This window comes from Channa argus, chromosome 7, assembly GCF_033026475.1.
Source record: "Channa argus isolate prfri chromosome 7, Channa argus male v1.0, whole genome shotgun sequence".
NCBI classification, from domain to species: Eukaryota; Metazoa; Chordata; class Actinopteri; order Anabantiformes; family Channidae; genus Channa; species Channa argus.
Window position 1 is genome coordinate 21329468 of NC_090203.1, and position 13757 is coordinate 21343224.

At 40.3% G+C, this 13757-nt stretch overlaps 1 protein-coding gene across 2 annotated transcripts in view; it reads right to left on the reverse strand.

Moving 5' to 3' along the window:
• Positions 1-2652: 2652 nt before the first annotated feature.
• The window catches only part of LOC137129789 (furin-like protease kpc-1), a 156390-nt gene continuing 145285 nt past the window's right edge, over positions 2653-13757 (reverse strand). For both annotated transcript variants that reach the window (XM_067509060.1, XM_067509059.1), the window contains exons 18-19: positions 9179-9348; positions 2653-4710 (exon numbers count right to left, since the gene is read on the reverse strand). In XM_067509060.1, the coding sequence (XP_067365161.1) occupies positions 4495-4710; positions 9179-9348 (386 nt within the window). In that variant the 3' untranslated portion in view covers positions 2653-4494. The remainder of the gene's footprint in view (positions 4711-9178; positions 9349-13757) is intronic.

Genomic DNA, 13757 nt, shown 5'->3' on the forward strand with positions numbered 1-13757 from the left:
CAAATTTAAGACTGGAAATTGCTAATATTTGTAATGAGCAGACACGTCTTTTATTGCAAAGACAAACACACAACATTAAGTGTAAGTCGGATTTATGATGCAGTTGGTGTGTTTACATTAATAACTGTGAACAGTAAAATAAACTAGGCCAATGAGAATAAGCTGAGAACCACTCAAATTGCTCATATTCCACGTATAACTCAATTTTGAATTAATTATTACTGATTGAGCCTTTAATGGATCTCATTTCATAGGCTAATAATCCTTTATGGATGTGAATCCAGCTGCACTTACAGCACACGGCGCTGCCAGGATTTAAGTCGTACAAGGAAAAGTTTTAAGGCACGGTTCAGTAATTCATTCTGGTAATACTGAACATTATTGTGGCGTAACATTGAAATCGGCCAAATCAAAAGAACATTGTGGTAATTAGGCTGTAATTCAAAGAATTACCACATCGCCACACAGGCTTAAATAGTCGTGTTGGGAGAAACGCAAAGCACATTATTTTAATGGTGTAATATGCAAACTATGGCTCGTTTCAATTACATGGCTTAACAATGCATAAATGATGCCAGCCTTGTTATTTGGACTGCAGGGTCCTCAGTTATTCAATCACTCAGAGGGGCCAGTGTTAGGGGCCATGCTGCCTTCCTCTTGTACTGTAAAAACCCAGTGCTGAGCACTGAGGGCTGCTGCCAAACTACATTTAAGGGAATAAAAATGAACAGCAGAGAATGTAAGCGTTAAATTAACAGTAGGATAATTATATGACCCATGTGCTGTAAAGATTCAATTTCTAACGCTCTAATTAGGCGACTGTCTCCCCATACATCAGCTCACATCCCTCTGCCAATTTCTCACCAGAAAGCATCCTGTGAGCAGAAATAATTAGATTTTATTAAGACACGGCTCGTGTAATAAAGAAAATCAAAGGAGGGGCTGGTTAAATATGATGTGTTTTTAAAATCATTGCTTGGTCGTCGCACACAGTCCACTGAGCCCCATTTAAAGACAAGGACAGTTAGGTCCAAACTAGAGCATAGGCTAGGATCTGTCTGGATGTCTGACTATATTAACCCATTTAATGAACCATCCACTGTCTACTGTAGAGCGAGGATACAGTAACTTGTGACATGAATATAATCAGTCTTTAATAACTCGAGCTGAGCAGATTTTGTGTCAACACAACTGGTTTGAAGCCAATCATAGTCCAGTATGCAGTGTGCTTGCACAAGTGGGATGTGGAAACTTGAAGTTTACAATGCACCTGCATGTAGAATGGACTCAGATCTTTTGCCCAAAAGTTAAACTTTTTGTGATAAAAACATACACATTAAATAAAACCATCGAGGAGAGAGAAGCTAGATCCAGAGAATATTTGAAGTTTTATTTATATTCTATTCTATTCTATATATTTATATTCTAGTTATATTTTATTTTCTTTATGTAAAGTTTGTTACAGAATTTATCTGCAGCAATGTAATAATTACATTGTTGCAGATAAATTCTTTGTTCAGTGACTTTTCTAATCTCTATTTGCTCTGGACAGGAACATGCCTGTAGTGAAAACTCCTGTGTATCTGAACTATTACTACAGGACTTAAATACAAGCACAGTAAGTTCAACAATTTATTATTTAGTGCCACAAAGAAACAAATAGCAATTTTTGTACAATACGGTTTCATTTTATGGGAACAACCATAAATAAATGGATTTTTTATTGCATTGCTTCTGCCACCTGTCATGAGTTTGATTTGCATGGCTCATAGTAGAACAAACGTAAACTCAAAAAATGGTGTCCTTTGATATGTCAGGACACATCTTCAAAATAAAAGATATCCTGAGGTAAAACAATTTAGCTTGCATTGTAAACAGTGGAGCAAGAGGCAAAACATTCAATACTTTTAAATCAAGCACAGGCAATTTCTTGCAAACTAATAACGGAGGTGTCATGTTGTTGAGGTTTTATTTCAGATTAGCTGTTCACAAATCAATAATTCTTGCTGAGGCCTGTTTTAGGTCTTACATAACGAGAGGCGGCCCACGCCTTTCATCCTTACTGTAATGGTTGTGTGCATCAAAGAGCGTGATTGACAGGCTGTATGGGAGGATTAATACAGTGGGTGAGTGACGACATACTGAGGGGAGGGAGGAGGGGAGGGAGGAGGGGAGGGAGGGAGGAACAAGAGCGCCAGAGGAGAGAGAGTAAGATATGGGGTGAGAGGGAGGAGAATGAGAGAAAAGTAGAGGAGGACAAAAAGTGGGGAGAGAGTTAACGAGAGGGAGAGCATTAATTGTGTGCATTGTGTCGGGGCTCTTTTGCTGAGTGTGGCTGTCGAGGTGCGGGCACTAACCCCTCCAGCAGCCCGTGATCTGAGCCAGCTCTCAGACTGCTGTATTCCAACGCAATTAGGCCACTCAAAGGCCTGCTTAAAGCTGCACCCCCACTACACACACACAGACACACAGATAGCAACAGCCTCTGTGGGTCCCCTCCATTGTAGCGGGGAGGTGTATTCTGCCCCTCTTTGAGGCTCTGGATGAAGAGACCACCCCGGGAAGCAGAAAAAAGGGAGGATTACCTCTCTTTCTGTCTTTTTCTTCCCTTTTCTCTTTCTCTTTTTCTGGTGAAGCAGTTCACCTCCAAAGTCTTTGAGCTCAGGCAGGCACAGTGCAGAGCTTTGGTTAGATACAACCTGGAGTTTTTTTGTTTTTTTTTAATGCAGGAGGAAACAGAAAAAGAAGAGCAATGAGACATTTCTGTGATGGATGCCATTGTGGGACTGCTTCAGCAATATCACTTCCTTTTTCCTCTTTCATTATTCATGCAGTCATATATTCCAACAAGTGGTGTGGGGCGTGTAGCTCACTAGCTTGTCCCTATTGGCACCAGCAGCTTCAGTCAGTCACTCCCCTCAGAGCTGTATTAAGAGAAAGCTCTTCATGATAGTAGAGTTCTCTTGGCTGGGTTTCAGTGTGTCTCATTCCCCAGAAAGCATTTAAAGCAGATTACCAACCTAACGCTACACCCCCCCAATAAGGGACGAGGGAGGGGGGGGGGGGGGGGGGGGGGTTGTGATGGGGGGGTGGGCTGGCACATTAACACCTGCAATACTACTCAATGGCATCAACAGATTAACGAGGTAATCCACACAATGAGCTCTTTGATTCGTGTGGTTTGGCAGGCAATAACGCCAGGCATAATGCACACTGTTATTTCAGACCGCCCCAGCACGAGAAAACCTGGCAGAAGCCATTCTCTCTCTCTCTCTTTTTTTTTCTGTCTTTCCATCAGATGAGCTTTTGAAGATTTTTAACTTGTGCATCTGGTGCGTTTGCCTGTTTCCTTGTCAGAGAAATAACCTGCTGGCTGCTCCTGTGGCACATGTGAAAGGAGAAGGGGAGGAATCACATGGCTTTCTGAAGGCTGTTTAAACAGCAGGGCTGAGGAGCTCTCCCTTGTCCCACTCCTCCAACCACCCCCCCATTTTTCTGCATAAGGATGTGTGTATAGGATAAGTGTGTGTGTGTGTGTGTGATAGATCTCGTGGTCCCATCGCTCATGTGCGGCTCGATTAGCCCCACGTGCCTCGTTCGTCAGACGTGGAGACAGAGCAGATGGCAGGAGAAGCACCATGTTACCATGCTGCGGCACTATGTAACGCTCCTCTAATTGAAACATCAATACTGCCCTGTCAATACACTACTGCTACTGCCACAACCTACAGACCTGTGCTTGATTGAGAAAAACACTGTCGTTATTCTGACATCTTTGTGATCTACGGGTAAAAAGTTTCTGGCTGATTTTAAGATGGTGACGAAGTAACTTTTTTCCACAAACTTCCTTTAACAGTTTCTGGTGATTTTAATAACCTAATTTCAGTGACACACCTCACTTGGTTTCTGTTTGTATACAGTGTTGTGGTGGTAAAGGAAGCATGGAGAAATAAGGCAGAGAATTTCCTCTTTAGCATCTCCGCTGTGGCACATTTTTAATGAATTTGTAAAAAGTTGAGGGAGCTCACATCGCAGTGATCAGTAATTCGACGTTATCGGAAATTCAGTGGAGAACAGAGAGAAATTAGGCGGCTAGAAATTAATTTGTTATTTGTCCAACTCAATGAGGAGTGACACAGCCCCTTTAATGAATGGGTAATCCATTTCTTATTGCACTGAGCTGAATTCACCCTTCAGTGAAGTGGAAAAAGACAAACATATCTTCCACTAACTTTGCAACTTCTAAAATCAAACTAGGAGCAGAGATGAACAGAGACCTGCTCCTGGGACTATTTGTTTTTGGGGAAGGATTTATATGTTTGCGCGTGTTCCTGTACTGGGAGAGTGATTAAACCTCAAAGCTGAGTCAGGAATCAACAACAAATAATATCTGCTGAGGCTGAAGTACAGTATGTGGAATTGATTCATGATCACTTGACTTGCTGCACTGTGGAAAATACAGACTTTATTTAACTGTTGTTTGTATTTGTTTCTTCAGTTTCCTGCCTGCTGCCCCATTGACTCCAGTGGGTTCTGCTCACACTTCTTCCACCTGTTGGATCGGAAAAGTCTGACAGATGCATCTTTGCTATGACGGCATCCTAGAGAATCTGGGACGGGAAAGGACTTGATCTCTCTGTGCACATCATCCTTCACTGTAGCACGTGTTGATCTTGGGGAGATCCTGCGTTCAACACTTGCTTGAAGTAACTGTGTATGAGAAACAAAGAGAAGCAACAATTATAACTATATTTTCAATATCAAGTTTTTATCAGATGTTTTTATGTGTAAAGTGTAATTTGTCATAATTACAATATTACAAAAGAACAATTTTATAAAGGCCTGAAGTGACAACTTTCTTGATTAAAACCTGAAGGTACAAAGAGAATCGAAAACTTGAACTAGCGAATGTTTGTCAATTTTGAGAGGAAAAAAGAGACTTAAAGGGTTAAATTATTATCAAAATAGTTCTATTTTTCTACTCATCAGGTATTCTGATGTAAAATCGTTTTGAGTGAAAAGTGCTTTAACAGTCACAAAATGTCTTAAACTACAGTGTAAAGTGTTTTTCTTTCCACATGACATCTGGGTGATGGAGAAGATATTTGGTGTTAAAGAGAAATGAAGTGTAAGAAAGTAGAGATTTCCTCCCATTTCTGTTGATAAAACCCAGATGACCAAACTATTGATTGGTTTCATAATTGATTCATCTGATGAATCGGGCAGATTTGTTGATTTACTGGTTTATCTACAGTCCAAGAGGCACCTTTTCACTGACCAGTAAAATCTCCCAAAATATTACGTTTACAGTACCGTTTCGATTAATACTTCAGTTTGAAAATTACATTACCAAGTATTGGTAAATATTGGCAACTTAGTTTTGCACTTGCAATACTCACAACAGCCATATTTTAAAAAGCATGGGCTGTTCAAAATAAAAGCAGCTGACAGCTCCCTGGAATGGAGCAAGCTCCAAAAATGCTTTATTTATTTATTTATTGTCCTTTCGGCTTATCCCGTGAGTTCAGGGTCGCCACAGCGGATCATTGTACGCATGTTGATTTTGCAGTTTTTTACGCCGGATGCCCTTCCTGATGCAACCCTCCCCAACTTTTACCGTAATGCAACCAAACACTTCTCACACCAGTATTCAAACACTACATTTTTTAGTTCAATGCTCTCTCTTGGTAAATGCCCATATCTTTCAAACTTCATGCCCAAACTCCCCCAGTATTTTAGACTTTCTGTTAAAATGTCTTGACCTGAAAACCTAATAACAACTTAATTACGGTTATTTTCTCACACAGCTCCCACAGAGCCACAGAAGACATTACATACAAACTGCAATTAATGTGTAAAATCTGTGGCCCTTTAATCAATTTCTAACAAGCTGTGATTTTATTTATAGTTGTTAGTGTATGTTATTTGTTCTTGTTAAGACTCCTTGAGGTGCTCCATCTGTTGCTCATTGCACCAGCACCAACTGCAGCAGGGGGATGTGACTCCTTTGACATTTTTCTCCCCCTCCTTGTGGATGTCATGAGTGAGAAAAATAGAGAAAACACACACAGAAAAAAAAAAAAATAGGACATGAGCTTCAACTCTGTTCTCTCAAGAAAAAACAAAACAAATCAAAGACAAACAGCTGAATTTGAAATCAGTCAAAAAGCAGCTCTGTCCATGGGAGCAATGTTCAGACTCTGGTTATTTGATCTTGGCTCAAGTTTTCAGTTAGTGTTGACGTCTCTGAGTTGTGAGGAATCCCAAGCCGGCAGCTTACAGGGGGAGTTTCAGTGATACAGTATTTACAAGGCACGAGGAAGTGAGAGCGCTCCAACAGACGGCACCGTACACGGCGCTTTCAATTATTTCTCACAGCATTCATGAAAATAGAAGCACAGCGGGGAGTACAGTATGAACGACAAAACTATAAAAAGCCATGGAGCGAAAAGAGAAGTCCCAAGCTAAAATAAATGGTGTTGTAAGCTGTTGCTGGTGAAGAGCAGAAAATATCATGTGTTTTCAAAGTAGGAGAAACAGGAATTGTGAGCAGTGAGGGAGCAAAAACATAAGCATAAATAAGTGGATTAAGGTTGAAGTTTGGATTTGACAGGATCTTAAGAAAAATCTGTTTTGAGACTGGCTCATGAGCTCAATAATGGGCCTCATGCACAAACCACTTGTATTAACAGGACTCTCTTCCTGTGAAGAAGATAGGGCTGAAAATTAAGTCAGCATCCATGCTAGGACAGCATGCTTACAACGATGATGCTAATATGCTAATGTTTAGCACATTGTTACCATGTTAAATTAGCATTTGAACGTGCTAATAATAGCTAATTGATATTTGGTGACAAATCAAACTGTTTGAAAACTACTCAAACACAACTTGATGTCATCAGCATTGAATGACAACTCTATACATTTCCATTCAATCGTAAATCACTAGAAATAAAATAGATTTATGTAGACAAACTCGGCTTCATAAATCAATAAAACTGTAAGTGTAAAGAATAAAAAAAAAAAAAAAAACAACCAAAAACAAAGTGTGTGGGTTAGCAGTCTATGAGCTGGAATAGCTTTTCAATCTGACTTGCTGGTTGCACTTGAGGACAAATGAGGGGATCAGTCAGTCAGTAGGCCTCATCTTCTGGGGACCATGAACCCAACAGACCAACATTGCCACCCATAGAACCACACTGTTAGCATGGCTAAATATTATACTTTTTTATACATTATACGTTAAATACTTTAACGTTATCAACCCCCTCTCTTCTGTGATGACACAGTGCTGATATTTATGAGATGAGAAAATGTTTTTTGCACGAGGTCCAGTGAGTCTTTAAAGGGCAGGTTTGGTTATTGTCTAAATGAAGCCTACGTTCAACAATCCCCATTATGAAACTAAAATCAGCAATAAATTGCTTCTCCTAACTAGTAAAGCCCCTGAGTCTGCAACCTGAATTATCTCTCACATCTGCTGTTGTCCACAAACTATTAAAAACAACCGGACACATTGCTCTACTCAGTGACGTCTTTGTTTCGAAACACTTGATCCAAATTGCCATAACAGTACAGAGTTACAGATTCAGTTATAGTCTGGAGGAAGCAAGAGTCAACTGTGCATCCTATGTGCCTCCAATGTAATTAGAACAATGGTTTTGGGGTTTGCTGAAAATCTGATTAATTTAGAAAATGACAGACGTTAAAACATACCAAAGTTGCCTGTTTGCTTATGTTTTGGGTGAAATGACAGTATACACAAATCTCAGCAATTAACTTGGTTACAGTTATTATTATCATCCAAAGGAGTGACTTAAACAACAACAACAACAAAAAACAAAACAACTATAAATAGACTTTGGATTGAAGGCATCACACTGGTAAATGTAACATGCATTCATTCAAGCTAACACCTACACTCTATCCTTTTCTGCCCTCTAACTCTTCAACAGAAACAGATGACAACTTGCTTTTCCTGGAGCTGAACTCTGTCTCCTTCATTTGATGAGAGACCGTTACTGAGGGAGAGAAAGGAAGGTAGAGACTCACAGACAGAGATGTTTGTTTCCCACCCCATTCCACTGTCTCTATGGGACAACCCTCCTCATCCACCCCCCCAAGCCCCCCCCCCAAACCTAATGGATCAAACAAAGGACATCATTTGTAGGCCAAGTCTTTTTCTGAGCATCTCTCTCCTCAGCTCTGCATACCAATCCAATACAGCCAGAGGAAAAAAAGCCACGCCACGGTATATGTGTGTGTATATTTGTTTATGTGTGTGTGTGTGTGTCTAGGGCCGGGGGTTGGGAGGTCTGTTTGCCTCTCTGCCAAGCATCGATTTATCCTTTTCTTCAATTTATTTCTCCTCCTTGCCTCTACAATCCATTCAGATGTGCCTCTAGGGGAGGAACTTGGGGTAAAGATGTTGTCAAGCCTCGTTGTTGCCTCCTAACACAAGCTCAAAACTCATCTACAGGCCAGGGGACCATGCACCCCTGCAAGGACGCGTCGGAGAGCAACACACACAAAGACAGAACTACCTGTTGTCCAGCAGCACACTTTCTGTTAGCGTAAAGGACACAGGAGGCTTCGATGACTGTGACTGGAAAAAGTTAAGCTATTAGTTTCGGATCAAGCACTGAAAGATGATTATGTAGACTACAAAGTGTTCTCTTATTTCAAAGCAGAGTTATACCCTAGTCCTTTTTCTCCAGTAACAACTGTTGGAGAAGCAAGACTGATATTTAATTGTTCCTTATAATCAGGCCAGCGTGTGAGCAGATATGATCAGAATAACAATATCTCAACTCTTGATTCAGCTGATACATATCTATCTGTATGATTCTGACATTTTCAGATGCTATCAAGGATTTGAAACCTAAAGGCTCCACGGTGACTTCAGCTCTAAACAGAAATGCTGCATCTGCTCAAATCTTGCTTCCATAACCCCACACACATACACACAAATAGTAGAGATCTGTGAGTCATTCTTCAGTGTCACAGTGAGCAACGCCTGGCACATCCTTACACCTGAAGTTGATCAATGCAGCTTTGTCCAGAGGGAAATTGAAATCCATAGGAAATTAGGCGGCACAAGTGATTTATTGGAACAGTAAATCACATTGCGTGTGATGTGTGAAATGTGTGTTTTCAAGCTCTGGGTACAGTACTGTACCTTTCGTCTGGGTGGGATGGTGATATCAGCACTCCGCACCTTCCTGTCTCTTTCCATTTTGTAGACCCATTGAATCAGGTCCAGAGGTGGGTAACGGTCCCTCTGGTACACCCCGTTTGTAGGGATGGGGTGATGCAACCCCATGGACACAATGCTCCGCAGGGGTCTGTCTGAAGAAAGAAAGAAAGCACTACTGTTAAACTGTTGTTCGGCTCCGTCTGTCTGAATGGTTGTGTTTTCATTCAGACATAGAAATACATTTTTTCAAGTTTTTTCAAGGTGTAGCTAAAATGAAAATGCAGTTATTAAGCAAACAAACAAAAAAAAAGAATACAAAACAGAAAATGGTCATTCAGCGTTTGCGTTTTTGTTTTAACAATTTCATATAGTACAATTAAAATCCTTGATTTTGATTATAGTATAAGTAATAATGAGATTTATACAGCAATAGCTCTTAAATGATTACATTTATTTTATTATTTATTAAATGTAATTACATTTAGTGATTTCATCTACTATATAGTATACTTTATTCCTAGTGCTTTGCTAATGCGAACCAAAGAGTTCCTACTGCACCAGCAAGCAACTGGTGTATTTTTTATAAAGCAGTCACAGGAATTGTGTGGAAATCAAAATAAAGAGATGAACGTAGTTGTTTTAAGACATAGCAACAATGGCCATTCATTTATGATAATAGCTTTTAAACATGCATGACAAACAAGTAGGTCAAATACTATGCGATACTTGTGAGTCAGAGAATATGTGCTTAGTGACAACACAATCTCATAAAAAAAAACAATTTTACAGACAATATTGTACTTTTTAATATAGCTTATAACTTTAATGATTAGATAAATCAGTTTATAGTTTACATTATTGTTTGTTTTTGTTAGGAAATTTAAAAATACATATATTCTGCTAATTTTGATCAGATGCTAAAAAATGCATTTGCCATTATATGTGACTTTGTAATTAATTTTATGTTGTAAAAAAAACAACCTAGATGTACAGCTACATTTACATTCTGTAAGGTGTGCTAATGTTTCATCTTAACCATAAATCATAGTTTTAATCCTAACCATGTACTTTCAAGCAGCAGTACCAAAATGTCCTCACTTTAAAGGGGTTTTCTCAGCTTTCTATGCTTGTGAAGGAAATCTGATCCCTTTAAGGATGGAACTATAAGACAAGCACACTAAGAGTACAAGAGGAAAATCAAAAATATATATCCGACACTGAGTCCTTGTGTGAGTCTCTTAAAGGAGATTGCATTCATGCGTGAATGTTCAAATAAATCCCGGAGGCTTTTCTCTGGAATAAAACTGAGATAGTGTGAACCCCCGACTGAAGAATCACCGCCCCACACATACTCCTACACACCTTCCCTTTCTGTTTTTTTTTTCTTTTTCCAGGTACACTGCTTGTGCTCTAGCTTGTTTTTGTCCTGCTTTAATTGCTTTTTTTTTGCAGAGAAGAAGAAGTAGAAGACAACAACAAGGCGGTGAGGGCTGCAGCAAATGGAGAGGCTGTAATTGTGAATGGAGGCATTCATCTGGAGATGTCGTCCGTGAATTGCGCCGCACAATACCCAGCGCCAGGCTGCTCAGATCACCAACCAGTCACCAAACACACACATGCAGATACACACATGCATACACACAGTGAACTCTCAGATCACTGGTGCTCAGAGGAGGGTTGTAATCACACCTCCACAAAGAGCAAGACACTGAGGAAGGGAGGAGAGAAGGAGGAGAGGAGGTGGAGGGAAGGAAAGGAGGAAGAGGGAGAAATAATTTAAGGAGAGAGGAGGAAAGGGGAGGAGGAGAAGGAACAGGAGAAAGAGGAGGAGGAAAGGGGAGGAGGAGAAGGAACAGAAGAAAGAGGAGGAGGAAAGGGGAGGAGGAGAAGGAGCAGGAGAAAGAGGAGGAGGAAAGGGGATGGTGAAATTGATGTTTCCTACCATTTGATTTGGGCCATAGAGCCCAGGAGGCAGATCAGATAGAGCCACATGCGCACACACATGCACGGACACACATACACACACACAAACACACACACAGATAAGATGTGTGTTAACACACACACATATTTTGACAAACAGCACATGCAAGCAACCAAAATGCATGCCATACACACCAGCACCCAAACACACACAATTTGATCCAGACTCACATAAATGAAAGAAACACATGCACAGTCTGCTTCTCACGCCCATATACAGCTCATACACACATCTACGTAAGCAAAAACACACATACCCACTTTGACAGACAAGTACACACAGAAACAGACACAAACATTTAAAACTATACAACCTTTATAAACATTATGTTTATAAATTACTTGGCAGAGCTCAGAGAACCCTCTCACAAACCCCACACTTCCCTCTACCTGCTGAAACTGTAAAACCCCCGCATGTATGTGCGTGCGCACACACACACACACACACACACACACACACACACACCCCTCAGCCAAACAAACCACTATTAAGGCAAAAGCACACAAAAATGCAGTTAAGAAAGACACAACAAAGCCTACGTGACGGTATATAAAAAAAACTCTCATCTCAGTGAGGCGAGACGAGGCACCTGTCAGCACGGCGGCTCCTGCTACTACAGAGAAACATCAGCAAACAACAACTCAATTAAACACACCATCCCTGTTCAATTACTGCCACATAATCACAGCAATTTACCTTCACTTGCCGCACAGCCACCAAACAAACACACATGGGGCCAAGCACACATACAGAGGCAGGGAAACAAGCAGACACCCAGGCTGGAGCTGCAGTTTCGTCCTACACATCATGAGTCTAAAACTCTCTGTGTGGTATCGGCAGGGTAACTGGCAGAAAACAGACATGGAGGATGCTGAAGGAGAACGATTTAAGTGGACTGCAGAGTTATTGTTTTTCTGAAACAATTACATTAGGAAACATGTCCACTACGATATAACCAATGTCATTAGTAGTAGTTTTAACCCAGCAGCTACAGTAAGCTATATTTAATAATTTACTCTCAATTAAGTTTGAATGAGTTAGTATAATAAAAACAACCACTGGTTAAGGTGGAGCTGATTCTGACAGTATTATGATCTAACAGGTAGTTAATCCAAAATAATACAATATGATTCATTTGTTGAATCATCTTTGCTTTGAGAACGTAACCAGTAGCTAAATGGGTAAATAATTGTAGTAAATGTTTACCTCTGAACTGCAGTTAAGTAAAATAAAATTAGGATAAAATTGAAATACTCAAGTAAAGTAAAAATACACCAAAATTGTACTTAAGTACATTCACACATGCTGTCTCACATTGGTGGGGAATTAGGAGTAAATCCCTGCAGCCAAGTACCAAGATTTTATGGAATACCTTTCCCAATTATTAGAGGCTTATAGGGTATAGCAGCATGTTAACACCCATAGGTTTACTGTATAATTAAATATAGAATCACATGTCGGAGGAAGGTTTGGGGTCGTCAGATGTCGTGATTGTTTGGCCCTTAACACAAAAAGAGAGGCATGTAGTGTTAAGTGCCACTTTGCAGCTCATGAAAATATGCTTGCTCACGATAAAAAAGGTGAATAAGTAAGACTGATGTGAGAATGCAAAGTTACAGGAGACCAATCTGATGTCTTTCCATAAACATGACGGTTTAACACGGTTCGCTTAAGTTAGCACAAAGAATGGAGGCAGGTGGAAACAGCTAGGTCTGTCTCTGTCTAAAGCTACAAAGTCAGCATACCATCAGCAGCTCTATAGAAGCTGTTCACCTGTATCACCAGGCCATGTGATACTGCCACACTGACTGTGCCGCTGAGTGAACTGCAGTCCACATGTGATATTGTCTTTGGCATGTGATTCACATTTTCAACTGTATTTTCTGTGGCATGGGAATTGTCACTGTCCACAAATTGCAGGATCAACAAATATATGCATCACTTACTGGCCAGTTTCTCAAAATAAAAGCATAGGATAAATAACCAAATGTAACAAGTGCATTATTTGTTTATTACAAAACTGTTTTGTCTTGTTTCCAATGCAAAGTTAATAGCCTGCTGACTCGAGCTACATAATTAACACATAGACATGAGAATGTATTAACATCCTCAATTAAGTCTCAGTGAGAAAGCAATTAAGTGTATTTCCCAACATTTGAAAGTATTACTTTGTATTAAATATTAATTGTACTGTACATTCTGCGGGAGAACAGGAACATGTCTGGAGGTAATGATCAAGTTATTATGGCTGTGGTTGAGGTTTATGGTAGCAATCTACTGCAGTACGATGTCACCAGGGATAGGATTGAGAACCAGCAACACTGAAAAAACATGTGAATGAGTAGTGTGTTTCTATGTGTGTGTGTGTGTGTATGTGTGTGTCGACAGCAGATTGACTAACAGCTTGAACCTGGGTTAGATCCAGGCGCATGGAGAGGGATACATGGATGGATGGAGAGAGAGGGAGGGGAGGAGGGGGGCGAGCCATTGATTTCTCAACAGAGAGATCAGCATCTTGACAGAATGAGACGAGAGAGCAACAGAGCACGACACACACACACAGACACACATACACAC